The sequence below is a fragment of the Propithecus coquereli genome, unplaced genomic scaffold (genome assembly GCF_000956105.1).
Source record: "Propithecus coquereli isolate 6110/MARCELLA unplaced genomic scaffold, Pcoq_1.0 Scaffold45, whole genome shotgun sequence".
In the NCBI taxonomy this organism is placed as follows: domain Eukaryota; kingdom Metazoa; phylum Chordata; class Mammalia; order Primates; family Indriidae; genus Propithecus; species Propithecus coquereli.
Window position 1 is genome coordinate 910,921 of NW_012150285.1, and position 26,362 is coordinate 937,282.

Below are 26,362 nucleotides of genomic sequence, written 5' to 3' on the forward strand. Positions count from 1 at the left end.
AAGTCAAATCTTCTTTCAAATTGTTATTATTTATTCATTCAGTAGTGATCTACCAAGCCCCTACTATCTGCTGGTCACTATGTCAAGTGCTGAAGCTCTAATGGTGAACAGGACACACATATTCCTGCTCCTTCAAAAGCTCCTACTTGGTAGGAGCTTTCTCATTCAGTATTTACATATTATTGCTATTTTTTAGAAGTGTCTTTTCCAAATTTGCAATATTTATTATTGCACTTTTTTTGTATCCACTGAGTGCAAAACCATGCATGAGATATTGTAGAAGTAGATACGATGCTGAACAAGAACTGGTCCTGGCCGTGAGAGGAACTGATGATCTGATGGGGGAGGTAGACCTGCACATGTGTAAGGAAGTGGCTATTCCGGTTTCTTTTTGATGGGTAAGCGTTTTTGCAAGGACTTAGGCTATATGTGTGTAAGCTTAAACCAGCCAGTTAATTGAGCTTTTAAAAAAGCCATTTCACTGCGGGGAACGAAAACATAAAATTGGTTATCATCCCCTCCCCTATAACAATAACAAATTATTTTTCACGTTTTAACTGGACTTGTGGCTAAATCCCACAGCCCAAGAGATTTGCCACTTCAGATGGATTCCATACAGTTGCATTGAAGTCTGCGAAAGATTTCCAGTCATCTAGCAATTCGACCAAAGAGGTGGTAGCTTCTCTGAAACAAAAGAGGAAAAACTAGATCCCTTGTTTTGGCAGCAATATTTAATTATTAATGCATTCTTTTACTTTCCACTCAAGAAAATAATTTCAGAAAGCTGATATTTGTTGTCATAAGAACTGTTTTTATGAATAAAAAATATAAAATTAAGAAATTATGCTGTCTCCCTTTTAAAAAATGACTCATCAAAAGAAAGGATCTTTTTCTTTTTCTTATAAAATATAATCTCTATTTTAGAATTGCAAATGTATTTTCTTAATAGAGAAAATAAGTTCACATGACATAGTGGTTATTTTTCCGTTCAAAAACTAAAGTATAATTTACTATTTCTCCCTCCCCTGCCTCCATTAGATTCAGAAAGCTTCATTCTGCAGTGAGTGTGGTCTTGTCCTTTTCTAGTAAAGATATCCTTTTGGATTTGAAGATCAGGAAAAGCCTGATCTTTTATAGTCTTGGAAGTGTCTTATTTTTCTGGGACAGAGAGAGTAGTTTCAGCACTGAGAGCAACTGAAGGGGTTAATACTGGGACTTGGCTGGGTGTCAGTTAAACTTTTTTCCCTGGCTCTGCCCCGGGTTTCCCCTTGAAGGGATTTCCCTCCGCCTCTGCAGCAAGACCCTTTATAAGAAGCAGACTTTCTATTTCACTCCTCACGAGCCTCACTGGCTTTAGAGGCTGAAGACTCTTCCCAGGCACTTTCAGGTGGAGCGGAAATAAGGGTTTTGGAACCATTATTTTCTCATCACAGCGGCAACTTAAAATGCCTGGGAGGATGGTCGTGATCTTTGGAGCCTCATATATGCTTTGGATAGTGTTTGCAGCTTGTAAGTTCTTCTTGATCTGTTTCAAATGCTAGCATTCCATTTTAGCCTTGGTTTTGTCTTCAGTCAGTTTTCCTATGTTAGTGAAGAGAGCACTAGGATTTTAAACAGTGGAAAAAGTTAGTTTAACTCAACTTTTAATGTGCTATTGAGTTTTGCTACATGCCATTATACTGTCATAGTTAGAGCTGCAAATTGATGTATTTTTTATCGCTTTTTTCCCAAAGTGAAATGAGCAATTTGGATACTCTCTCTGGTAGGTCTATCTCTTTAGTTTCCTATACTTGATAATGAGGTCAAACTTAGCAAATAACAAAACAGCTTTGATAAATGGGCATCGAGTCAGAACTGAGAATTCTCCTGAGTGAAGATAATTTCAACAACTTCTTCGGCAGTGACTTTAGTGCTTTCTGGCTGCTTTGCAGTTAGTTTGAAGCAATTTAGGAAAGAGATCAGTCAGATCATACTTTGGACATTATACCAGAACAAAGAAGAGGGGGTAGAATACTAGAGAAACCAGTGGCAAATTTGCTTTTTTCCCTTTTGCTTTTGCAGCTCAAGCTTTTAAAATGGAGACCACTCCTGAATCCAGATCTCTTGCTCAGATTGGTGACTCCGTCTCATTGACTTGCAGCACCACGGGCTGTGAGTCTCCGTCTTTCATGTGGAGAACCCAGATGGACAGTCCGCTGTATGCGAGTGTGAGGAGTGAGGGGACCAACTCCACGCTGACCATGAATCCTGTTAGTTTTGAGAACGAACTCTCTTACCTGTGCATGGCATTTTGTGGATCTGAGAAACTGGAAAAAGGAATCCGGGTAGAGATCTACTGTGAGTGCTTTGGAGAACGTTTGGTTTTCTCTCAATTTTTCTTTGCATTAGTTTTTTAAAAGAGGATATTTAAGAAAAAGTTTTTGAAAGGATATTCATGTGCAGATTCTTGGCTAGAGAACGAATGACATCAAGAAAGCTAGAGGTAGCTGATGCTAGCACTAGATCAGGAATCCAAATCTTGGCTTCTGTTTCCACCTCTGCCACAAACGTGATGACTATGCATAAGACTTGCTCTCTCTGGGCTTCAGTTTCCTTAGCTATAAAATGAAAATCTTTTTTTTTTTGAGACAGAGTCTCACTTTTGTTGTCCGGGCTAGAGTGCCGTGGAGTCGTCTTAGCTCACAGCAACCTCAAACTCCTGGGCTCAAGCAATCCTCCTGCCTCAGCCTCCCGAGTAGCTGGGACTACAGGCATGCGCCACCATGCCCGGCTAATTTTTTCTATATATTTTTAGTTGTCTGATTAATTTCTTTCTATTTTTAGTAGAGACGGGGTCTCGCTCTTGCTCAGGCTGGTTTCGAACTCCTGAGCTCAAACAATCCTCCCGCCTCGGCCTCCCAGAGTGCTAGGATTACAGGCGTGAGCCACCGTGCCCGGCCTAAAACGAAAATCTTTAAGATTCTTTTATTTAATTTTTAAAAAATTTTTCATTTGATTATATTCTTACATGTTTACTTGCTCATGTGTCTAAATGATTTATGAATTCCATCTTCCAGGGATTTTCTATTCATTTATTCTTATGCAATTTGGTGCTTAAAATCAGTTTAAAGATTAAATAGAAGGTCCATAATTAGTAATAGGCTTCAGTATAAAAATTTTCTCCTTAAGCATTAGAAAAAAAATCTACAAGCATTTCACTTGTTTGATTGTGGTGTCAATAAATTTAGGAATTTTGTGTTTTTTTGGTGCCTCAAAGCCATGGTGCTCAACCTCAAAGATATTTGTATAATAAACTAGTTTCGTCTCATGAAAGTGAACGAATACTCCCAGTTTACCAGCTACTGAAACGCATCCCATTCTATTCTCAATTCAGCAAATGAAGTTAGCAAGAGAGGTAAAAATCTAACCTAACAAATTATTTGCCTTTGGTTACTGATGGCGTCTCTTTCTAACAAACTAGACTCATTTATGGTCATTTCTTCGTGAAGACCTCATTTGATTATAAATATGCTCATTCCTTTCTACCATACTGGAGTCTAACTTTGCCCAGTAACCTTAACTGATTTTTCAACAAGCCCTATGTGTTGCTAAAGCTTCCCGAAAAACTGTGCTTAGCCGGCTGCTTTCAATTATGCTGGTTGTACATGCATAGTTTATGTCTGTGCAGCCTCCTGAGCTCCCTGAAAGGTCCCCTTATGTAAATACAGGAAAAAGTAGCAAGTTCTTATATTACCTGACATCAAACTGCATAGAATAGGCACATTTCTTACAGACTCTGAAGGACAGAAATTACTGGTGGAAAAATTTTTAAATGCTATGTTTTTCACATAGCAAAGCATTTCCAGTTCCTTCACCTTTGCCCATAAGTACCAAATAGTTGAAGACTTAAAAAAGAGAAATGAAGACCCTTCTGGCTTTAATTATCTTGCCTGGGGTTTTTCTCTAAGAGTGTCTGTTTCTCATTATGTTTAACAGTCTGTCTCCATTTCACATTTGATTGTAATATTCTTTAGAGTTGAGATCTTTATATTCTTTTTACTACACAGTCTTGAAGCTACCAACGTGTTGCCATCACGGCAGTGTGTGAGGAAATAGGTAACCCTTGCAAAGGAGGCAATGGCCAACTGGAATCGTGTGTTTCCTAGCGCTGGAAGTTTCAGTGGAATACATGGTGGGACATTGAGTTAGGCATTTCAGGAAACAAATCTGCCTTCTGGAATGTAAAGACTGCACAGGAGTACCTTTCTGGTGGATATATTCTTGTCAGAGGCATCATTTTCAGAAGCCAGTTATTTAAAGTTTGCCTTTTCATTTCTAAGCACATCTTGTTCAATAACTGTTCTTTGCAATGACATTCTGAGCCTTACAGTCATTATCTGTAGAATGGAAATACAGCTGTCCTAAGAGAATGTGAGATAGTCTAAATCTGCAGTAGTAACACGGTGTAATAGAAATCCTGAGTTTAAGTCCCATGTTTACCTTCCTACCGGTGTCACCTCACACAAGTTACACACACATGCCCAGTCCAAGTTTTCTTATCTGTGAAATGTGGTCTTTATCTCTTAGGGTTATTGTGTGGATAAAATAAAATCATTTATGTTAAGTATATATCATAGTGACACGCACATGTAAGTTTCAATAAACATTAGTTTTTTTTCTTCCTTCTTTTACTCCAAACTCCAATAACATGCAACCCTTAATACACAGAGGATCAGAACCAAAGAATCCTCTAAAATATGATTGTTCTGATTCTTGCTCCTTGAACCCACTCAAAATCATGGAAGGCTATTTACATAATTCTGCTGTATTGAGACTATATTAACAAAATGTTAGACTTGATTTGCATTGCATTGAAACAGTAAGAGACCTTATTCTATGAGGAAAAAGTGACCAAAAAGTCCACTATGTATTTACTTGATCTTTGCAGCTTTTCCTAAGGATCCAGAGATTCATTTCAGTGGCCCTCTGGAGGCTGGAAAGCCGGTCATAGTCAAGTGTTTGGTCCCTGATGTATACCCGTTTGACAGGCTGGAAATAGATTTATGGAAGGGAGACCATCACATGAAGAGTCAGGCCTTTGTAGAGGATGTGGAAAGGAAGTCCCTCGAAACCAAGAGTGTGGAAGTAACCTTTACTCCTATCATCGAGGATACTGGAAAAGCTCTTGTTTGCCGAGCTAGATTACACATCGATGAAATTGATTCTGTGCCCAAAGAAAGGGAGACTACAAAAGAACTGCAAGTCTACAGTAAGTACTTGTGTGATGTGATCTAGTTTTTATGGGAATTCAGTCTTGGATATAGCAATATAATATCGCAATAAACTTAGCAACTAGGTCAACAAGAAATTTGTTTATAGTTTTTGTTCCATTTTTATTCATTGGAAGCACAATATTTGCCAATAGCATAATTCAATGAAAAGAATACTGTATTTGAGAAGACTTGAACTTAATTGCCGGCTCCCTTAACTGTGTGAGCTTGGGTAACTTAATTTCTCTATTTCCCCGTCTATCAAAGGGGAATAACAATACCATCTGAGTGGGTAGTAGGAAATAGGTCAAATTATAAAATGTTTTTAATCTTGTTGTGTAAACTCTCATAATAAGCCTTGAAATATTAGTTGCACAGGTATAGAAACTCAAAAAGGTGAGCAGTTATTCTCTGTGTGTTTGTGTGTGCGTGTGTATATGATGTGCTCACACGTACACATATGCACCAGGTGGGGGAAAGGCGAGGGGGTTCAATTGCCTCCTATGTCCCTGAGACTGCCGGGAGATTTGAGGCAGTTTTGAAGTCTCAGAATTTTGTAAGGGTGGACACACTCTGCTCTGTTCTCGACTGAAATGCTGTGTTCTGCTCTGGGTACCACATTTAAAAGTATTGTCAACTGTAGTGTGTTTAGCCAAAAGAGAATGAGATGGATAAGTTTTAATATTTTGAGAAGAATAATCAAGACAGATAATATTTTTCCTAGAAAATACAAAACCTGGAAAAGAGAGCTTTAATTAAGTGTTTGAAAGACAGTTGTGTGAAAGAGTGATTTCATTTATTCTGTAACAGTAGAGGGCTGAGCTATGTATGAGCAATATGTTTAAGTTAGTTATAGAGAGGAAGATTTCAGCTCAATAGAGGAAAATATTCTAATAATTAGAGCTGTCCAAAAATCAAACTGACCGCTTTCTAAGGCAATGGGTTGACTCTCATTAAATGTTGAAGCTGTCTTGGATGAGCATGTGCCAAGGATGCTTAGATGGGACTCCTACCCTTAGATGGGAGTTGGAGCCACATGACGCTTTTTAATTTACGAACATCTATGACAATCTTTTTAATTTACGAACATCTGTGACAATCTGAAAACACAAAACATCAAAAAAAGTAATTCAGTCAGGTTAGTCAGAAACTATACTGCTTATTTTTAATGACTCAGCAGTTCCTTATGGCAATTTGGCAGAGTAAGTTCATCAAATTTGTGGAAGCACATACATACAGTTTGTGAGAGAAACGTATTACCCCTGTTGGATTGGGATAATGCTTAGCAACTCCTAATATTACATCCTTCCTTTTCAGTCTCACCCCAAAATACAGTTATCTCTGTGAATCCCTCCACAAGGCTGCAAGAAGGTGGCTCTGTGACAATGACATGTTCCAGTGAGGGTCTACCAGCTCCACAGATTTTCTGGAGCAAGAAATTAGACAATGAAAATCTACAGCCCCTTTCTGACAATGCAACTCTCACTTTAATTGCTATGAGAATGGAATATTCTGGAATTTACGTGTGTGAAGGAGTTAATCTGATTGGGAAACACAGAAGCGAGGTGGAATTAGTTGTTCAAGGTGAGTAGAATATGTCAAGGAAGGATAAAGGTGTTGTCATTGGGATTGGAGCAATAGTGACACAGTTTCAATGCTGAAATTGCTTCTGTGAGTTTCATTGATGACCCATCTGATTGCCAGGTACTGCAGCACAAATATGCATTTATCCTGCTCATGCTTCCTGGAAGTCTCCCCACCACCCCTGAGTTTCCACAGCTCTGCTTTTCTAATTCTTTTCCATCTCAAATCACTTCTTCACTGCATTATTCCCTGTCTTTCTCTCTTCCTCCTGCTCCTTGGGTATTGATATTTTCCGGTTATAATATGTGGTCCTCATCTTTTCTCACTCTAGACGCCCAAGAATGGGACTATTCTGTGCTGATTACTCCCAAATTCATGTACCCACTCTATGTCACCAAATCCGGTCAGTTCTACCTCAAAATGATCCCTAAAATATGACCTATTCTTCAACCTTCTTGCCATTGCCTCAGTTTATCATCTCTCACTTGGACTCTTGCAAGGTGTTAACAGTATTCATTGAACAGCAGCTATGTTTCTGGCACTTTCCATATGCTATCTGTAATCTTTAAGAGTTAACTAAAGAGTAAATATTTTATAGCCATTTTACAGATGAGAGAATGGAATCTCACAGAAATTAATAACAGCACCACCTATGGACTGTACACCTAATATTTGCCAGGAAATCCACATTCCGCTTTGTATATATTATCTTATTAATCTTTACCACACTATGAGGTGGATAAATACTCAGGCTCAGCATAGTTCATAATTTGCCTATAATCAAATAGCTCTTTAGTTGCATTTTCTGTTATTTTAATAAGGCTTGTTTTAATCTAAAACCCATGCCTTTTCAATTATAGCTAATTGTCTTTGTGATTTATTTTTTAAAAATTAATATTTTTTAAATTAGCAAACCATGATTGCATACAATTCTAGGGTACAATGTGATGTTTGTTATATGTATACAATGTGGAGTGATTAAACCAAGTCAGTTAACATATTCATCACCTCACATCATTTTTTGTGTTGAGACATTTAAAATTTACTCTTTTAGCTATTTTAAAACATACGTTATTATTAACTGTAGTCACCATGCTGTGCAACAGGTCTCAAAAATTTATTATCTCCCGTGAAACTGAAACTATGTACCTTTTGATCAACATCTGATTACCTTACTCCCCAACCCCCAGCCTCTGGTAACTACTATTCTACTCTCTACTTCTATGAGTTTGACTTTTTTAGATTCCACTTAAAAGTGAGATCATGTGGTGTTTGTCTTTCTGTGCCTGGTTTATTTCGCTTAGCGTAATGTCCTCTGGGTTCAACCATGTTGGCACAAATGACAGAATTTCCTTTTTTAAGGCTGAGTAGTATTGCATGTGTTTTATAGCTAATTGTCTTTAAATGGTCTCCCTGCTATCATTCTTTCCCCAAGATAACCAGTCCTATGCACTGCTACTAGAGTTAATTACTTTAAACACAAAACACAAAAGATGTTCATTTTATATGAATTCATATATTTATTAAAGTAGTTACATATAACTCTTCAGAGTCTGGTCAGAAACTACCTTTGCAGCTTTGCTGGTGACTCGATGCCTCTGTTTATGCTGTTCTTTTTGCCTGGAATGGCCTTTCTCCTTCCTTCACTTGGCAAAGTCTCAGCCATCCTTCAAGACAAAGCTCCTGTCAACCTCCCAATTCCACATTGTGTCAGGCCGAGCTGCTCGATCTTCCCTTTGTGTACACTCAACACGACTATATGCACTTCTACTCTGTTCAACACCTATTAATTAAGGACACTTGTCCAAGAATCCAAGAATTGTGTAAGTATTTAAATGTGTCTTTCTATTAAGCCTTAAGCTTAGTTAAGGCAGGAACTCTGTGTGTGTGTGTGGGTGTGTGTGTGTGTGTGTGCGTTTTACTGTTTGGGCACCTAGCACAGTCCTTGACACATGATAAGTGTTCAGTAAATGTTTGTTGAATGAATGAATAAATTGTAAACATGAACAACACAAATGTGGAAACATGGAGTTTAAACTTGGGTGATTAAAAACAATTCAAACTGACCATCAATTAATTACCTCAGTTGGATATTCGATTAGCATTCTCAAGTGATAGGGAAAAATATCACACTAATACAAGTGTACAAAGCTTATTATCCAGCCTGGGTTAGTTCCACCCCATAATAAGATGCATCACAATTCAATGCTCAGAAGAAATGTGTTCTGGGGTTGGGGAGAGTGATTTTGCACTTTGCGTCACATGGGATACTAATGACCTTAAGTACTGAAGGTAGAATTGAACTTTTAAAGGACCTTTCAGCTACTTAAAAGAATTACTCCCCCAGAGCTACAAGTTCTCATGGTAATATACGTAGCCACTCTGAAGAATGATCTGAGAAGTGTTCACAGGCAGAAAGTGCATCTGTGTTTAAACTTCCTCATTCTTATACTAGCATATAAGGAATTCAGAACTCTGGTTAGTATTCTGAAAGATCTCTCTTTCTAATAGCAAATCTAATAGCAAATCAGTTTGTTGAGGAGATCCGTCTTTGGAAAATACTAAGATAAACCAAATTGAGAAAAATAGCTTCTGGCACAGATGAGAACCATGCAAGACGTAGTTGATTGGGATTATTTATGATTTGAGATTTCTTCTATCTCTAATCTGCTATTTACAAGGAAGATTTTAGTGATTTTCTGTAGTGTTTCATCTATCACTTTCAGAGTTGCCCGACCACTCCCAGTTTCTTCAGGGGAACAAAGACAAGATTTAGAATTCCCTTTCTCTCTAAACAGTGGTCATCCAAAAGAAGTCTGTGTGCCTATCAGGGAGGACACTGATGGCCAAAGGGACTTTCTAGATACTTGAGACTTAGGAGTTTGCTCTCATGTATGAGCTTTCAGCCCCTGAATTAATTGTAAAATATTTTATATTGCATCAAGCAAAACTTTGGAGGTGACTTATGTATCACTTTAATGCTTAGATTTTGACTTTGCTTTCAATGAGATTCTGTGTGACTTTCAGCGGTACAACTTTGTATTATTGGAACAGAAGCTCTAACTGCTGGTCCATTATGGGTATTGGGTACTGCTTTTAATTAAAAGACATTTTGTGTAGCTTTCTCCAATACCTCTTTTACATCTTGTTTTATCTCCACATGAGGGTAACTTGACTGAGTTGTTTTCACAGCTGAAAAGCCAGGATCTTGAATCAGACCCACCTGGCATCAAGTCCTAATTTTGCCTCTCACAAGCTGGGTATGGTTATTTGGCATTTCTGAGCCTAAATTTCCTCATAAAGAAAGAGAAGGAGGATAAAAGAGAGAAGGTGTAGAAGCAGAAGGAGAAAGAGAAAGTGGCTTACATAATGCTTGACATACAAGAACCATTTAAATTATTTGAGCTATTGTCCACTATTACAGTGATTTGGCAAACTACATATGAGCAGAGACTGGATTATTGCTATGAAAAGATGTCAACCTGTCTTGACAAATTTTTATCTGCATTCATTCTGTTAAGTGCATGAATCAACAGACTGTCATAGATTCATTCTTAAAAGATGTGGTCTCATTCCTGATGGTCCCAAGGCGGAGAGGAGTCATTTCTTGGCACAAATACCTGAAAGGAGATCAGGAAAAATAAAGATCATATAATGGATTGTGATAAAAGGAGAAAAGAATCTTATCCTCTTTTCATCTTGTCCTTTTCTTCCTCCCCAGAGAAACCATTTACTGTTGAGATCTCCCCTGGTCCCCAGATTGCTGCTCAGATTGGGGACTCAGTTGTGTTGACATGTGGTGTCACAGACTGCGAGTTCCCGTCTTTCTCTTGGGAAACCCAGATAGACAGCCCTCTGCGTGAGAATGTGAGGAGTGAGGGCACCAAGTCCACGCTGACTCTGAGCCGTGTGAGCTTTGCAAACGAACGCTCTTACCTGTGCACAGTGACCTGTGGACATAAGAAACAGAAAAAGGGGATCCATGTGAAGCTCTACTGTAAGTGGTTTTCAGAATCGTTTCCTGTTTGTTTGTTTTTTCATTTATTTATTTTCAATCCCATTGGAAGGAAAAGAATACGAGTCTGTGACATGCAATGAGCTCCCTATATTTAGGAAGGCAATTTAGCATTGTGAACGGTTCCTAAATCTCTGAACCACAATGGTTTGATGCAGCATAATTGGCCTAAATCTTAAGTACACATTATGTGTGTACACAACATCCACAATCTGGCGGATGTATTGACAAGTTTGGGTCTCGTCAGTACCCTCTCATCGTGCCCTTGAACACGGTCCATGCTCCCTGCTTTCCAGCCCTTCCACGTGTATATCGGGTGGATGGAGGGGGTGAATACAGATGACCGGGTGGGGGTGACGGCTGCTCAAATATCCAGATTGGAGGTGAGGCCTGACCCGCTGTTTTAATGGCACATTTGGAAAACCGATCTATAGGATGGGAAGAAAATTAAGCAGAAGAAAGCCAAGAATCATGATAAAGTGTTCGACTGGAGACGAGGATGGCCAGTGGCAGCAGGGGAAGAGCAGAATCAGGAGGCAGCACTGGATCTCAGTGCTGATCTACACTGCGTACGCGCTACACTTCTGCTTGCTCTTCCTGTCGCCTTAATAAACATTATTTACAACCTCAAATCTCTATAGTTTGACATTGCTGGAGTTCCTCAGTCTATAATGAGTGAGGGACAAAATATGCAAAGTGACCACAAAATTAGGTCTCTGAGAGGGTTACTTTGCCTTGTTTTATTCAGCGGAACTCCAGAGAACATATTGTAGAGATTTTCCAACAGAATCCTTGCCCAAACTTGTGATACCCTTCAGGATTTTGTTCAGAATGAGTTAGAGTATGTCTATAAAGGGATTTGAATCTCTCAAAAGAAGGCTAAATTTCATTTGCATTATCATATTACCCAGAATCCATGATCTGCTGATGTAGGCACATTCCCAACAGAAATGAGAACCAGCAGTGAAGTCTTATTTCAATATGGAAATATTTGAGAATGTATCACGTTAACAACATTTTGCTTAAGGAAAATTTTTTTTAGCATTACAATTGTCCTTGATAACTATTTTAATCTCATTTTTATTGATTTGCATAGGATATATTATAAATGTTATTATTTAGAATATAAATCTCTCAGGTTAGATTCTAAATAATACAGTTAAGCCAATTCTTTTCATAATTGCAGATATTATCTGAGAAATATTTAAAAACTGCTGCATGAATTTGGTCATTAGAATTTCAACTGTCTAAATTGAGAACTGCCCTGTGGCTCTTATTTGATATAGAGCTACATAGCTCTGTGAAACCATGCCTGGGCTCTGAGGTCAGAGAAACACAATTCCGATATCAGCTCAGTGACTTACTAGGTATGATGTGTACTGAAAATCTCTTAACCTCTGTAACATTTCAGTTTTCCAAGCTATGAAATAAATTAAATAATACTCATTTCATCTGGCTGCTTTGAAGACTGAGATAATGGATGTTAAGACACTAGTTCATATGCAGTATTCAATACATCATGGCAAATATTTAAAACATTTAAAATGTATTGTTACTAAATAAGATGGTGGAAGCTGATGTGTCCTTAGAAAAGATCAAGCCATGGCACTCAACGTGATTGCATCACTAGCAAGAGAAAAATAAGAAATAAAAAATATTTATTACTGGATGATGATGTATTAAGTATTTTTTGTTTCCAACATTATTTATATTTAATATCATAAATATTAACTATTAATATTAATGTCATTATTTATATATTAATGATCACTCTATTCCAGGTGAGTTAAAGCTGTCGTTTTGAGATCTTTACATTTAATAGAGCTTAATTCAATTTTTCCTTGAATGTCACTTATAAACATCATTTTTGTTTGATATTTGTAGCATTCCCTAGCGATCCGGAAATTGAGATGAGTGGTCCGCTAGTGAATGGAAGTCCCGTCACTGTAAGCTGCAAGGTTCCTAATGTGTACCCTTTTGACCGGCTGGAGATTGAATTACTTAAGGGGGAGACTATTCTGGAAAATAAAAACTTTTCAGAGGGAGAGGATGGGCAATCCCTAGAGACCAAAAGTTTGGAAATGACCTTCATCCCCACCACTGAAGATACTGGAAAAGTTCTTGTTTGTCGGGCTAAGTTACATATTGATGAAATGGAATTTGAACCCAAACAAAGGCAGAGTACACAGACACTTTATGTCAATGGTAAGTACATATGTGATGTATCCACAATTTAATATGGATTTCTTTACCATGTTTGCCAGGCAATAGTTAACATAAGGTTAATAGTTAAAACCTCTGTGGAAAAAAAACATAGCTGAAAAGAAATTTCAAAAGAATGATGATTATAAGAAACCACCCCCTACCAAAACTTGAAATAATAACCATTTATTTGCTCATGATCCTATGGGTTGGCAATTTGGACCGGGCCAGCTGGGCAGTCTGCTCAATATGGTACCAGCTGAGCTCCCTTAAACATTTTCAGTAAGGTCAGCAGGGTTGATTGGTCTCAGATCGCCTCACTCACAAGTCTGGGGCCTTATCTGGGATGTCGTGGCCTCTTTTCGTCATCCTCAAGGAAGGTAACCTAAGTTTACTCACAGAGCAGTGTTTCAAGAAGGTTAAAAACAAAAATAGCCTCTTACAGGCCTCGGTTTGGGAGTCATGCAGTGTTACTGCTTCCACGTTACATCGGTCAAAGTGAGTCACAAGGCCAACTCACAATCAAGGGGTAGAAAAAGAGGCCACATCTTTTCACAGGAGGAGATTCAAATAATTCATGGTCATGTTTAATCTACCAGAAACAGCAATACACACTATCATTGACCATCCATTCTTTGGTAGCAAGAGAGTTTCTATGGAACTTACTCCCATTAGAAAATATCCATGATGTATCCATATTCTACTCTTTCATTCTGTATCTGCTAGAGTAAATCAGGACAGAAACTTCCTTTGGGAAAGTTATCAAGGTTTATAAACTGTCTGAATCCATACCCAGTTTTGCAACATTATTAAAACTCTTTGGAACTCAGGGTACAAGAAGTCAAGCTAACAAGTGTCTCTACCTTTTCAGTTGCCCCCAGAGATATAACTGTCTTGGTCAGCCCATCCTCCATCCTGGAGGAAGGCAGTTTTGTGACCATGACATGCTCCAGCGATGGCCTTCCAGCTCCGAAAATCCTGTGGAGCAGGAAGCTAAATAATGGGGCTCTTCAGCCTCTTTCTGAGAATGCAACTCTTACCTTAATTTCTACAACAATGGAAGATTCTGGAATTTACGTGTGTGATGGGATTAACCAGGCTGGAATAAGCAGAAAAGAAGTCGAATTAATTATCCAAGGTGAATAGAGTGTGATTAATGAGTTATCGTTACTCGTATCTTTTCGGTTGTGTGACTGGTTATGAGCAAAGTCCTCTTTGAAAATAGAATTTTTACTACAAAAGTGTATTGAGGGCTTTGAAGAGTTCATGATGTTTCCTATGCATGGAAAGCTCCTGAAATTACAAGTTATTTATCTTGAAAGTTCTCTAACTTCAAGTGAAATGTTAGCTCTGGGTACTGTGCCAGAAGTTCCAGTTACATTTATCAGGCAATGATCATGGTGTTGAAATAAAAATAGGAAGAGGTATATATGTATTTGGGAATTACTTAGGATTAAAGCGACAATATTTGTCTTTAAAAGATGCCTACTAGTAATAACTTAGAAGCCTAAGACAGCACTTAAACCTTTTGCAAATTCTAAGATTTAGAGTAGTAGCGACTGTGTCCTCTGACTCATCAGCCTGGTGATCTAGGCCCCCTCTCTCCAGGATGGAGACCCAAAACTGAAAACCAAACAATTCCTAGTTCGCAGGTTGAAGTCAATTATGAAGTGATCAACCTGGATTTGCCCCTCTACTTTCCTTTTTGGGCACCAGGGTTCTTTTCTTCACTAGGGCTGTCATTTCCTCTCTTACTCCGTGGTATTATTTCCACTAAAATATTGATATTAATAACCTCATCTCAATAAGATTTGCATTTTAAAGGAATAATTTTGGAAGGCAATGCACAACCTTCAAAAAAAAAAAACCACAATTTTTAGGATAGCTGTCACAGCCTTGGATGGGGAAAGAATTTCAAATCAGGTCACAAAATAGATGACCTTGGTAGGAATCTTGCTTAAAAAATGGTGATGTGGTACCTCCCCCATGGGTTGTTGCGTTAATAAAGATGTTATATGTCACGTAGTGCCTAGAACTTGATAAATGGTAGTGGTGTTGTTTAGGATATTGAAAAAGCCATCTCTATACAGCTTAATTTCTTAATCTGGGAGGATCCAAGTCAAAACCCAGAAGCCTGTAAAGGCCTTTGTACTTGCAAGAAAACTTTGTAAAATATTGTGACAAAAGATTAATTTTCTTTTTCACATTTGAATTCTATAGCTATTTATTAAACACCTATTTTTTTTTATGCTAGGCTGGGTAAAGAATTATATTAAGGGGCATGAGAGAAGTATGACATGTCTTCTCTTGTTTATAACATGATAATTTCCAACAATCCAGTAAATTCTTGACTTCTTTACTTGCCCTTCTTAACATCTGATGCAAACAATAAGCACGAATACCTCCCTGGCAGCTAGTGTTGGTGTTATAAATTAATATGGAGTTGATTTCTATTTCACTTAATCAGGGGTACCTTTTAAATTCTCTTTACAGTTGCTCCAGAAGACATAAAACTTACAGCTTTTCCTTCTGAGAGTGTCAAAGAAGGAGACACTGTCATTATCTCCTGTACATGTGGAAATGTTCCAGAAACATGGATAATCCTGAAGAAAAAAGCAGAGACAGGAGACACAGTGCTAAAATCTATAGATGGCGCATATACCATCCGCAAGGCCCAGTTGGAGGATGCAGGGGTTTACGAATGTGAATCTAAAAATGAAATTGGCTCAAAATTAAAAAGTTTAACACTTGATGTTAAAGGTTAGTTTTTTGTTTTTAGGGTTTTCTTTATAATAGTTCAGAGTTTCCATGGATTGTAAAGACTTTCTAGTATTAGGTAAGTGAGTTGGCAAAATGGAGCTGAATTCTATGTTGATTTGGTTATTTCTTAATGTTTCTTGAAATAATCAAGCACAGCTGCTGTATCCTATAGAGTTAAGCAAGGAAGTTGACATTAATCATTGGTGAGTGTGGAATTCCCATTTGCTTTTTTCAAAGTTTACAATTCATCATTGGTCTCTGAGGTCTTGCATTTACTAAATGTTTAACCATATTTTCCAAACCTTTCCCTGGGGGTTATAAGGAAACTAAAAAAGTAGGACTGGCATATAGAAAAAGAAGGACCCTCTTCCTTCCTACCAGAAAAGAATGCTATTTTCTGAACAGGGAGTAACTGCATATTTTCTTTCAGGATAATAATTGAGTGTAGCAAACTTGATCCTAAACAACATTAAAAAGATCTCTGTACTACAGAAAGGCCTCCTTAAAATTCCAAGTGCCTTGCCATCCTACCCTATTCTGATGGAGAGAGAAAGGGAGGGGCAATGTCCTCATGGAGAAACTTCAGAAGGCCCCTAAACTCTCAACTCCCCCTGCTAATGCTCAGTGAGTAGGATGTGTTGATCTTACTGGTATGAGCAGAGTGCATTAGCCTTGGCTAATCGGTTTCACACTCCTTGCATGCTAATGAGTGACTGTTGTGTATTGGAAGCCATACTTGGCAGTGGCATGCAAACAGGACTGTAAACAAATGCCAAGTGTAAACAAATGCCAACTTTTATGAGGTCTGGCACTTGGCTAACAGAGTTAGCAGCCACTTGTCAATGTAGAGAAAGTTTGAATCTAAGTCAGGAAACAAGTAAAAATTTTACTGTCTGGCCAAATTTCTCAACATTGTAAGCTTTACCATGTTTTCTGTCTTCACAATAAATCTCTCCTTGAAACATGACAGTATCAATACATCCATCTAGAGATGTTAAAGAAGGGGAAAATATCATGATTACATGTAAAATTTTTAATCATCCACTTGCAGTGATTATCCTGAAAAGAGTTGATCTGGCCAATGGAGTTACTATGTCTTTGAAGAATGGAACATTTACCTTGTATCATGTCACTCAAAATGACACAGGGTATATGTACTCAGTGCTTCTAGTGAGGTTGGGGATGATTCTGGATGGATCGAGATCTCAGTTATGAGTAGGTTGAAATACATTCATTCCTATTTTCTCTGATCCTTGGTGCCTCCAGAGAACTTTTTATTAAGCCCAGTGCCAGGGAATTGGTCTCCTGACATTTCTGTAGTTCTTTCTGTTTGTAGTTAGTTGCTCTCTTTTAAAGTCACATCAGAGCTGCTTCTCCACTTTTTAACTTTGTCTCTTCCACATTGTTGTCTTTTCTAATTGCTTTATTAAATTATCCACTTACATATTTGCCACTTTTCACTCATTATTTAAATGAACATCAAAGAATATTAGGTACTCAGTTGGAAATTCATGCCCCCAACCTGAATATAGTTTAAAATAGCTAGATATCAATGGAGACAAAAAAAGTTTGACAATTTTCTGGGTATTTTCAACTAACTTTCCTTTGTATTTGGCTGGGTTTTTTATTTGTTTCCTTTTGTTTTGGCTTGATTGTATTCCATTGATGGAAATGGTCAGGAGTCTTTAAGATATTCAGTGTTTATATAACCAATAGAAAATTGTAGTTGCCCTGGCAACTGACTTAGCAGCAAATTTCTGTTTTTCTGCAGATGCTTGAGAGAAAGCTGAAAGGCAAAAGATATTTATGAAGTTGAAAAGAAAACAATAGAAATAGAAGTATCACTATTTAGCAGGTCATCAATATTGATGGCTAACAATAATTATGATGGTGGATATCTCGTTCAAATATTACCCTTATACTTTGACTAGCACTAGCTCAATTCTTGCAAGAGAAGGTAGAAAATGAGTCAATTATCGTTATGCTTAGGGTGAAGTGTTTTTCTTCAATAATTTGGAAAAAAATGACTTCACATCCTCTGGTGCTAGTGAGTCTTTTTCACCTGGTTGACCTCCAGTAATTAGAAAGCCTTATAAGGAATGTAGTGATCACCAAAGTCAGATCATTTATTTCTGCCAGGATTGAGGCAACATATATGCCCCTTAGTGAAACTTTGTGAGGTCATACAGTGCCATGCAAACAAAGTATAAAGAGAAACGAGTCTTCAGTATATGACATAGTATCTTCTTCAGATGTTTTTATAAGGTTAAGATGTTAAATGATATTGCAGCTGTCATATGATTTTTAGTAGATTAAAAAGAACATTAATTTTAAAGTTTTATATACTATTACCTTCTGTGCTTCATTTACAACTAAATGGCAAAATGACAGGATGTAGAAAGAAAAAATTGTATTAGTGCTCGAAATATTTTTGGGGTGCCAATTACACCAAGCAGCGAGTCAGGTGCTGGCTATGCAGTGACAGAACACAAAGAAAATGGACATACATGTCTTCATATGTTTTACAGTCTAGAGGAGGAAACCAAATTCAATAGATAGTCGTATGAACAAATCTTTAATTGCAAGCTGTGATGCTGTGATAAGGGCTATGAAGGGAAAGTGTTGTAGGTTTTGAGAGTATGTTGGGGTTCTTAATTTAGACTGGGGGAGATGTGGATCAGAGAATGCCTCTATGAGTAAATAAAATTGAAGCTGAAACATAACAGTATCTAAGAACTTCAGTTTTTTGAAAGATGATATAAGTGCTGAAGAGGAATAACATATTAAGATGCCCCGTTTTTGACACACAAAACATAAAATTTTCTGTATGTCTCTGAAAAAGCCATTGGTAAGAACTTTTTCTCTTTCTATCTTGTTTATGGTATTTGACTTTAATGGTCAAACTCTGTTATAAGGATTTTCTTGGAGAACTGATTAGACATTTCACATTTCACGGTGATCAGAGTACTAGTTCTTTAGTAGATACTTCTGTTTCCCAACACAAACAGCCCTCTCTAATTCCCGTTCTTATTAAACAAGGCCTAAAAAGTTGCACCCTCACTTTCCTTCTACAACTGAACGTGAACCTATTTGAATCCAAGTTTGTGGAAGTTAATGATTGTCATCTTTAGTTATTTATTTTTTTGACTGTCATCTTTAGACCCATCATGACCATAGCAATCACCAACTAATTATATGGATAATTCAGAGAAATATGCACTTTGGGTCCTGATGGTCCTTATCACTGTTTTAATTCACTTCTCGTTGGAGAACTAATTGTACTGTTATAATAAAATGTGTAACTATTATTATTAAATGATTTCTTTTTGTACTAGACATTAATTGCATCCATTTTGTTATTTTTCCAGGAAGAGAAAATAACAGGGACTATTTTTCTCCTGAACTTCTCGTGCTTTATTGTGTATCCTCCTTAATAATACCTGCCATCGGAATGATCATCTACTTTGCAAGAAAAGCCAACATGAAAGGGTCATACAGTCTTGTAGAAGCACAGAAATCAAAAGTGTAGCTAATGTTTGATATGTTCAACCAGAGACACTATTTATCAGTCCAAATCTTTAATACTGCTCATCATTCCATGAGAAAAACAATGAGCTTGGAGTTCAGACTTCCCTGAATGAATTGAACATGGAAATAAATGGCCACCTTTGCCCCTTGCTGTCAGCAAAAAGCCACAGGAAAACTTTCTGCCTGAAAAACAATCATTGCTATTGAGATACTGTGACTGGAGGAGTTCCTTGATGTGTATAGATAATAACACAATCTGTATATATGTAGAATAAAATTATGCCATAGCAAAGTTGCCTGGTTAAAATAAGATGGTTAAAATAATTAAATACTGTTGCTTGTACTGACTGTTATAATTTAATGCATCTTAGGAAAATTTAACATTAATATTGGCTGACAGTTGGCCTTTGTCATTTTTCTTATATTTTATTTCCTTTAACAAAATTTTATTATTATAAATTTCATTGAAAATAATTTCATGTTTTGTAAAGATGCCAAGGTTTTATATTTTTATAGGCAAATAATAAATAGAGAGAGCACTAGGTTGACTTTTGGGTACTAAATACCTCAACCTATGATAAGACGGTTGGCTGTGTTTCTTTCTCTGTATGGTACTGGCATGGTACGGAGATGTTGCATGATATTTGTTTATCAGAATCTTGTATAACTTTCCAAATATGGTCTAAAAATGAAACTTTTTTTCATTTTCCTTTGTAAATGTTTAGATTTCTTGCACAGTAAAATTGTAATTTCTGGAATTGGAAGGGTTGTGTGTTTATTTATTATAAACTGCCTCCTTTAATCATGTTGTAGCTCTTTTTGAAATGCTAAGTTACAATACTAAAGAGTTGAAACTATGGAAATAATAGATACTGAAAATGTGGTCCTCAGACTACCTTTATCAAAATCACTGTAGGAACTTGACAAAAATTCAGATTTCTTGGTGCCACCCTAAGCTGATGAATTGAAATATTTTGTTTTGGTTCCTTGGAATCTGCCATTTTTAAATTAAAAATATAGATAGTGTACATAAAAAGAATGCAGATTAATACACACATATTAATGGACAACAAATAAATATCTACGTACATACCACCAAGTCCAAGAGATAGAACATCACTGTTCTTTAGAACCTTTTATAGGCCACGTACTGATGGCAACTCTTTGCTCTCCTTGAGCAGTAACCAATAAATATCCTGAATTACATATTGATCATTTCCTTGCTTTCTTTGGAGCTTTTATACCTATCTATATATCCCTGAGTAGTACATAACTTAGTTTTGCCAGGTTTTGCATTCTATATAAATACAGTAAAATGATACATTTGTCTTATGACTTTATTGTTTCACTCAAAATTATGTTCTTGCAAAATTCATTCATGTTGCTGTATAGTTATAGGTAATTCATTTTTTACTGTGCTATAGTATTCCAATATAAGACTTTGCCACAATTTGCTTATCCCTTCTAATGTTGATGGATATTTGGGCTGTTTCTAGTTTTTTCTATAATGAACAAAGCTTTTGTAAACATTGTATTAATATATGCTCCTGGCTAACATGTGCAAGAATTTACCTAGGGTGCAACAATTTCTCTAGAGTCTATATACCTAACGAAACTGCTGGATTATAGTATTTATACATATTGAAGTTTATAGGGAAAGCTAAACTGTTTTCTAAAGTGGCAGAAATAATTTACACTTTCACCAGCAGTGAATAAGAATTCCCATTACTGAACGGCTTGCCAACTGTGGTATAGCCTAATTTAAAATTTTTTTCATTCCTTATGGGTGTAAAATGATTTGTCATAATGTTTTAAAATTTCATTTCCCAGATTATTAATAATATTGAACTTTTTAAAATATTTTAAGACCTTTTATGTTTAAAGAAGAGCATTCACTTCTGTGAAATATCTGTACATTTCTTTTGCTGTTTTTACAGACATTGGTTGTTTTTTTCTTACTGATTTTTAGAAGAACTTTCAGAAAGATTTTATTATTCTCATGTCATAAATGTCTTATTCCTTTTTAAAATTTATTTCTAGGGAATTTATAATTTTTATACTATTATTCATGGTATTTTAAAAATTATATTTACCACTATAATCAAGAAATAAAACATTTTTATCACTTCAAGATTTCCATCACACCCCATTTGCAGTAAAGCTCCCCACCCCACCACCATTTTTGGTCCTTGGCAGACAATGATATGTTTTCTATCATTATAGTCTTGCCTCTTCCAGAATTTTATATAAATGGAATTGTATAGCATATAGTCTTTTACGTATGTGTTCTTCACTTAGTTTAATGCTCCTGAAATTTATCTATGTTATTATGTACATATTCCCAAATCAATGAAACTGGTATTTTAAAAATTGTACCTTTAGACAATAAAATCTTGAAATATTAATTTTTGTTCTTTTTTTTTTCTTTGTGGTTTTCAATCCTTCCTCTCTTTACCACAAGTATTCACATTGCTACAGGAGATTTCAGATTGGTATAAACAATGTAAATAGAAAGGACAGTTAATGAACTTTTCCTAAACTTCAAAGGTAGTTTCTAGAACTATGATTACATGTGATGACAGGGATGAATCTCACAAAGAGAATATTGAGTAAGACAAACTAAAAATACTTACTATAAAATTACATTTTCGTATATTTCATAATATTATGGGGCTACAAATGTTTTGGTTACATGGATTGCTTTTGTACTGCTGGAGTCAAACTTGTAATTGTGCCCGTCACCCAGATAGTGTACATTGTACACCTTAGGTATGATTTTACACATGGCCTCCTCCCCCCTCCCAACTGCATGATTTCCATTGAGTTTGACTTCTATCTGTGTGCATGAGTACAATGTTGGTAATTTGATAGGGATTGCACTGAATCTATAAATCACTTTGGGTAGTATGGACATTTTAACAATGTTGATTCTGCTGATCCATGAGCATGGTATGGTTTTTCCATCTGTTTACATCCTCTGCTATTTCCTTCCTCAGTGATTCATATTTCTCTTTATAGAGATCTTTCAGCTCTTTGGTTATATATGTTCCTAGGTATTTTATTTTCTTTGTAGCTACTGTGAAAGGTATTGAGTCTTTGATTTGATTTTCCACTTAACCGTTGGAGGTGTATAGAAATACTACTAATTTGTGTACATTGATTTTGTAACCTGAGACATTGCTGAATTTATTTATCAAGTCCAGAAGTCTTTTGGTGGAATCTTTTGGGTTTTTCTAGATATACGATCATATCATCAGCAAAGAGCTACAATTTGACCTCCTGTTTCCCCATTTGGATACTCTTAATTTCCTTCTCTTGGCTGATGTCTCTGGCTAGGACTTCTTGCACTATATAGAATAGAAGTGGTGACAGTGGGCATCTTTGTCTTGTTCCAGTTCTGAGTGGGAATGCTTTCCACTTTTCCCCATTTATTATGATGCTGGCTGTGGGTTTGTAATAGATGGCTTATATGATTTTGAGATATGTTATATCTATGCCTATTTTGTTATGAGTTTTTATCATAAAAGGGTGCTGAATTTTGTTGAACCCTTTTTCTCTATCTACTGAGATGATCATATGATCTTTGTTTTTGCTTCTGTTTATGTGGTGAATCACATTTATGGATTTATGTATGTTGAACCACCCTTGCATCCCTGGGATGAAGCCCTCTTGATTGTGATGGATTATTTTTTTGATGTGCTACTGAATTCGGTTTCCTAGAAATTTATTGAAGATTTTTTCATCTATATTCATAAGGGATATTAATCTATGGTTGTCTTTTTTTTGTTTTGTCCTTTCCTGGCTTTGGTATCAAGATGATACTGCCTTAATAGAATGAGTCAGGCAGGATTCCTTCCTTCTTGATGTTATGAAAATATTTCTAAGGTATGGATATCAATTCTTCTTTGTAGATGTGATAAAATTTGGCTGTGAAACCATCTGGTCTGGGACTTTTTTTGGTTGGAAGATTTTTTATTGCTGCTTCAATTTCATTGCTCATAATTATTCTGGTTAGGAGTTCTATTTCTTCCTGTTTGAGCCTGGGAAGGTTGTGAGTTTCCAGGAATTTGTCCACAGGACCCAAAAGCCACATCTCAGCTTGTTCCTTTTGGCAAACACCACCTACTGACAGGGAGGTCAATTTGCACACCCTTTACAGCATTTACTGACTCAATAATACAGGGGGTGGTTGATTCTCACTCACAAACACTACCTACTGTCTCAGAGATTAAACTGGGTGTGCCATTACATTCACACTGTTAAGAAGACCACAGGACTGGGGAAAGAGAAAGGATTTCAAAGACCCCCATCCTCTCTCATCAAACAGAGACAAGGATTCTGGCCACTCACACAGCTCACCATCCCTACAGCCTACAAACAACTAGCAACTGAGCAAATCGCCACATCAGGGATATCCATAGCAAAGGCATCCACCCAGAACCTAGATTGCTATCAAACCAACAAGCAAAGCCAAAGGTTCTTACCCAACATATGCTATGAACAGACCCATATCTAAACAAAAGAAAATTCAAAAATAAGAAGCAACAGCTGCTCCAGATGAGAAGGAATCAATGAAAGAACTTTGGAAGTATGAAGAATCAGACCAAAATGTCACCCCCAAAACGGAACACCAGCTCTGTAGCAATGGATACCAACCAGGAATCAGAGTATTGAAATGACAGATAAAGAATTCCAAATATGGATTATAAGTAAGCTCAATGAAATACAAGAGAAAATTTAAAACCAACACAAAGAAACCACAGAAAAATTCAGTAAATGAGTGAAAAGTTCACTAAAGAAATCAAAATAATTAAAAAAAAATCAAATAGAAATTCTAGAAGTGAAAAACTCATTCAAAGAAATACAAAACACAGTGGAAAGTCTTAAGAATAGACTAGACTTGGTGGAAGAAAGAATCTTAGATCTTGAAGACAACACCTTCAAATTAAACACGTCAGTCAGAGATAAAGAACAGAGAGTTAAGAGGAAGGACCAAAGCTTACAAGAGATATGAGATTATGTAAAAAGGCCCAAAATACGAATCATAGGCATCCCTGAGGGTGAAGAAGAAAACACCCAAGGGTTGGGAAACCTGTTTGAGGGAATAATTGAGGAAAACTTCCCTGATTTTGCTACAAATTCAAATATACAGGTATAAGAACTCAATGAACACCTGGGAAATTCATCACAAAGAGGCAATCACCACGACACATAGTCATCAGATTAGCCAAAATTAATATGAAGGAGGAACTCCTGTGGGCTATAAGGTGAAAACATCAGGTAACTTACAAAGGAAAACCCATCAGGCTAACTGGAGATTTCTCAACTGAGACCTTATAAGCCAGAAATAATTGGGGCTGCATCTTTAGTCTTCTTAAATAGAATAATGACCAGCCTAAAATTTTTTATCCTGCAAAACTGAGTTTCTTATATGAGGGAGAAATAAAAATTATCAGACAAGTAAACACTGAGGAAATTTGTCAAGACTAGACCTGCCCTGCAGGAAGTATTCAGATTGGCATTATACATTGATCAGCACAGTAGAAACCCGCCAGTGTAAAATCACCCAAAAGCTAAAACTCAGAGCCTATACGAAATAATAGTTCAAGAGGTACAACAAAGCAATAAGGTTCTACCCAACAGGATGAACAGAAATGCATCCCACTTATCAATTCTTTCAATAAACATGAACGACTTGAATTGTCCACTCCAGAGACATAGGCTGGCAGAATGGGTAAAAAAAATAAGCCAAATATCTGCTGTCTCCAGGAAATACATCTAGTTCACAAGGACCTATTTGGACTCAAGGTGAAGGGATAGAAAAAAATATTCCATGCAAATGAAAATCAAAAGAAAACAGGTGTAGCCATTCTCATATCAGATAACATAGGCTTCAAATCAACAATAGTAAAGAAAGACAAAGATGGTCATTATATAAGGGTAAAGGGAGCAATTCATCAAGAAGGCATAACAATCCTAAATATTTATGCACCTGACACAGCTGTGTTCATATTCATAAACCAAATCCTACTAAATCTAAACAAAGTTATAAACAGCAACATTGTAATTGCTGGGAACTTCAACACCCCATTGACAGAACTGGACAGATCCTCCAAACAGAAAATAAATAAAGAAACACTGGACTTAAACAGGACTCCAGAGCAAATGGGCCTAACAGACATTTACAGAATATTCTATCCAAAACTACTGAATCTACATTCTTCTCATCAGCATGTAGAGCATTCTCTAAGATTGATCACATCTTAGGCCACAACACATGTCTCCACAAATTCAAAAATATAGAAATTATACCATGTATCTTCTCAGACCATAGTAGAATAAAATTAGAAATCAATGCCATCAGAAACACTCAATTCTACACAAAGTCATGGAAATTAAATAACTTACTGTTTGACTATTGAGTCAAGGAGGAAATTAAGGTGGAAATAAAAAGGTTCCTTGAACTAAATGACAAAGGGACATAAATTATCAAAATCTGTGGGATTTAGCAAAAGCGGTCCTAAGGGGAAAATTCATAGCCTTAAATGACTACATCAAAAAGACAGAAAGATCACAAATCAACAGTCTAATGAATTGTCTCAAGGAATTAGAAAAGAAGGAGAAAACCAAACCTAAAGCCAGCAGAAGAAAAGAAATAACTAAGGTTAGAGCAGAACTAAATGAAATTGAAAATAAAAAATAATATAGAAGATTAATGAAACAAAAAGTTTGTTCTTTGGAAACATAAACAAAATTGATAGAAAGCTTATAAGATTAACTAGAAATATAAAGGAAAGGACCCAAATAAGCTCAATCAGAAATAAAAAAGGTGATATTACAACTGATACCACAGAAATACAATATATCATCTGTGGATACTATAAAAATATCTATGCCTATAAACTCAAAAACGTTGAGGTAATTTCATTTATCTATGGTTCAAAAGCAGGCAAAACTAACACATAGGGTTAGAAGTCAGGATAGTTACCCCTTGGGTGATAGTGACAGGAAGGGGTATAAAAGA

The 26,362-nt window shown here is 36.5% G+C and overlaps 1 protein-coding gene across 3 annotated transcripts; it reads left to right on the forward strand.

Annotated features, from left to right (window-relative positions):
- Positions 1-1,233: 1,233 nt before the first annotated feature.
- VCAM1 (vascular cell adhesion molecule 1) lies at positions 1,234-20,098 on the forward strand. Of its 3 annotated transcripts, none has more exons than XM_012654904.1 (9): positions 1,234-1,509; positions 2,062-2,337; positions 4,928-5,248; positions 6,567-6,833; positions 10,555-10,830; positions 12,733-13,053; positions 13,922-14,188; positions 15,544-15,810; positions 19,179-20,098. In XM_012654904.1, exons 1-9 carry the CDS (start codon positions 1,446-1,448, stop codon positions 19,337-19,339), a joined length of 2,220 nt encoding a protein of 739 aa, XP_012510358.1. In that variant the 5' UTR covers positions 1,234-1,445; the 3' UTR covers positions 19,340-20,098. The 3 variants fall into 3 exon arrangements, with proteins under 3 accessions (XP_012510358.1, XP_012510359.1, XP_012510360.1); XM_012654905.1 differs by having other exon boundaries at positions 2,062-2,151; XM_012654906.1 differs by lacking the exon at positions 10,555-10,830.
- Positions 20,099-26,362: the final 6,264 nt, after the last annotated feature.

Coding starts and splice junctions, on each gene's coding strand:
- VCAM1 (XM_012654904.1), top strand. CDS start 1,446: ATGCCTGGGAGGATGGTCGTGATCTTTGGAGCCTCATATATGCTTTGG. Junction 6,834..10,554: donor GGTGGAATTAGTTGTTCAAG/GTGAGTAGAATA, acceptor CTTCCTCCCCAG/AGAAACCATTTACTGTTGAG. Junction 13,054..13,921: donor ACAGACACTTTATGTCAATG/GTAAGTACATAT, acceptor CTACCTTTTCAG/TTGCCCCCAGAGATATAACT.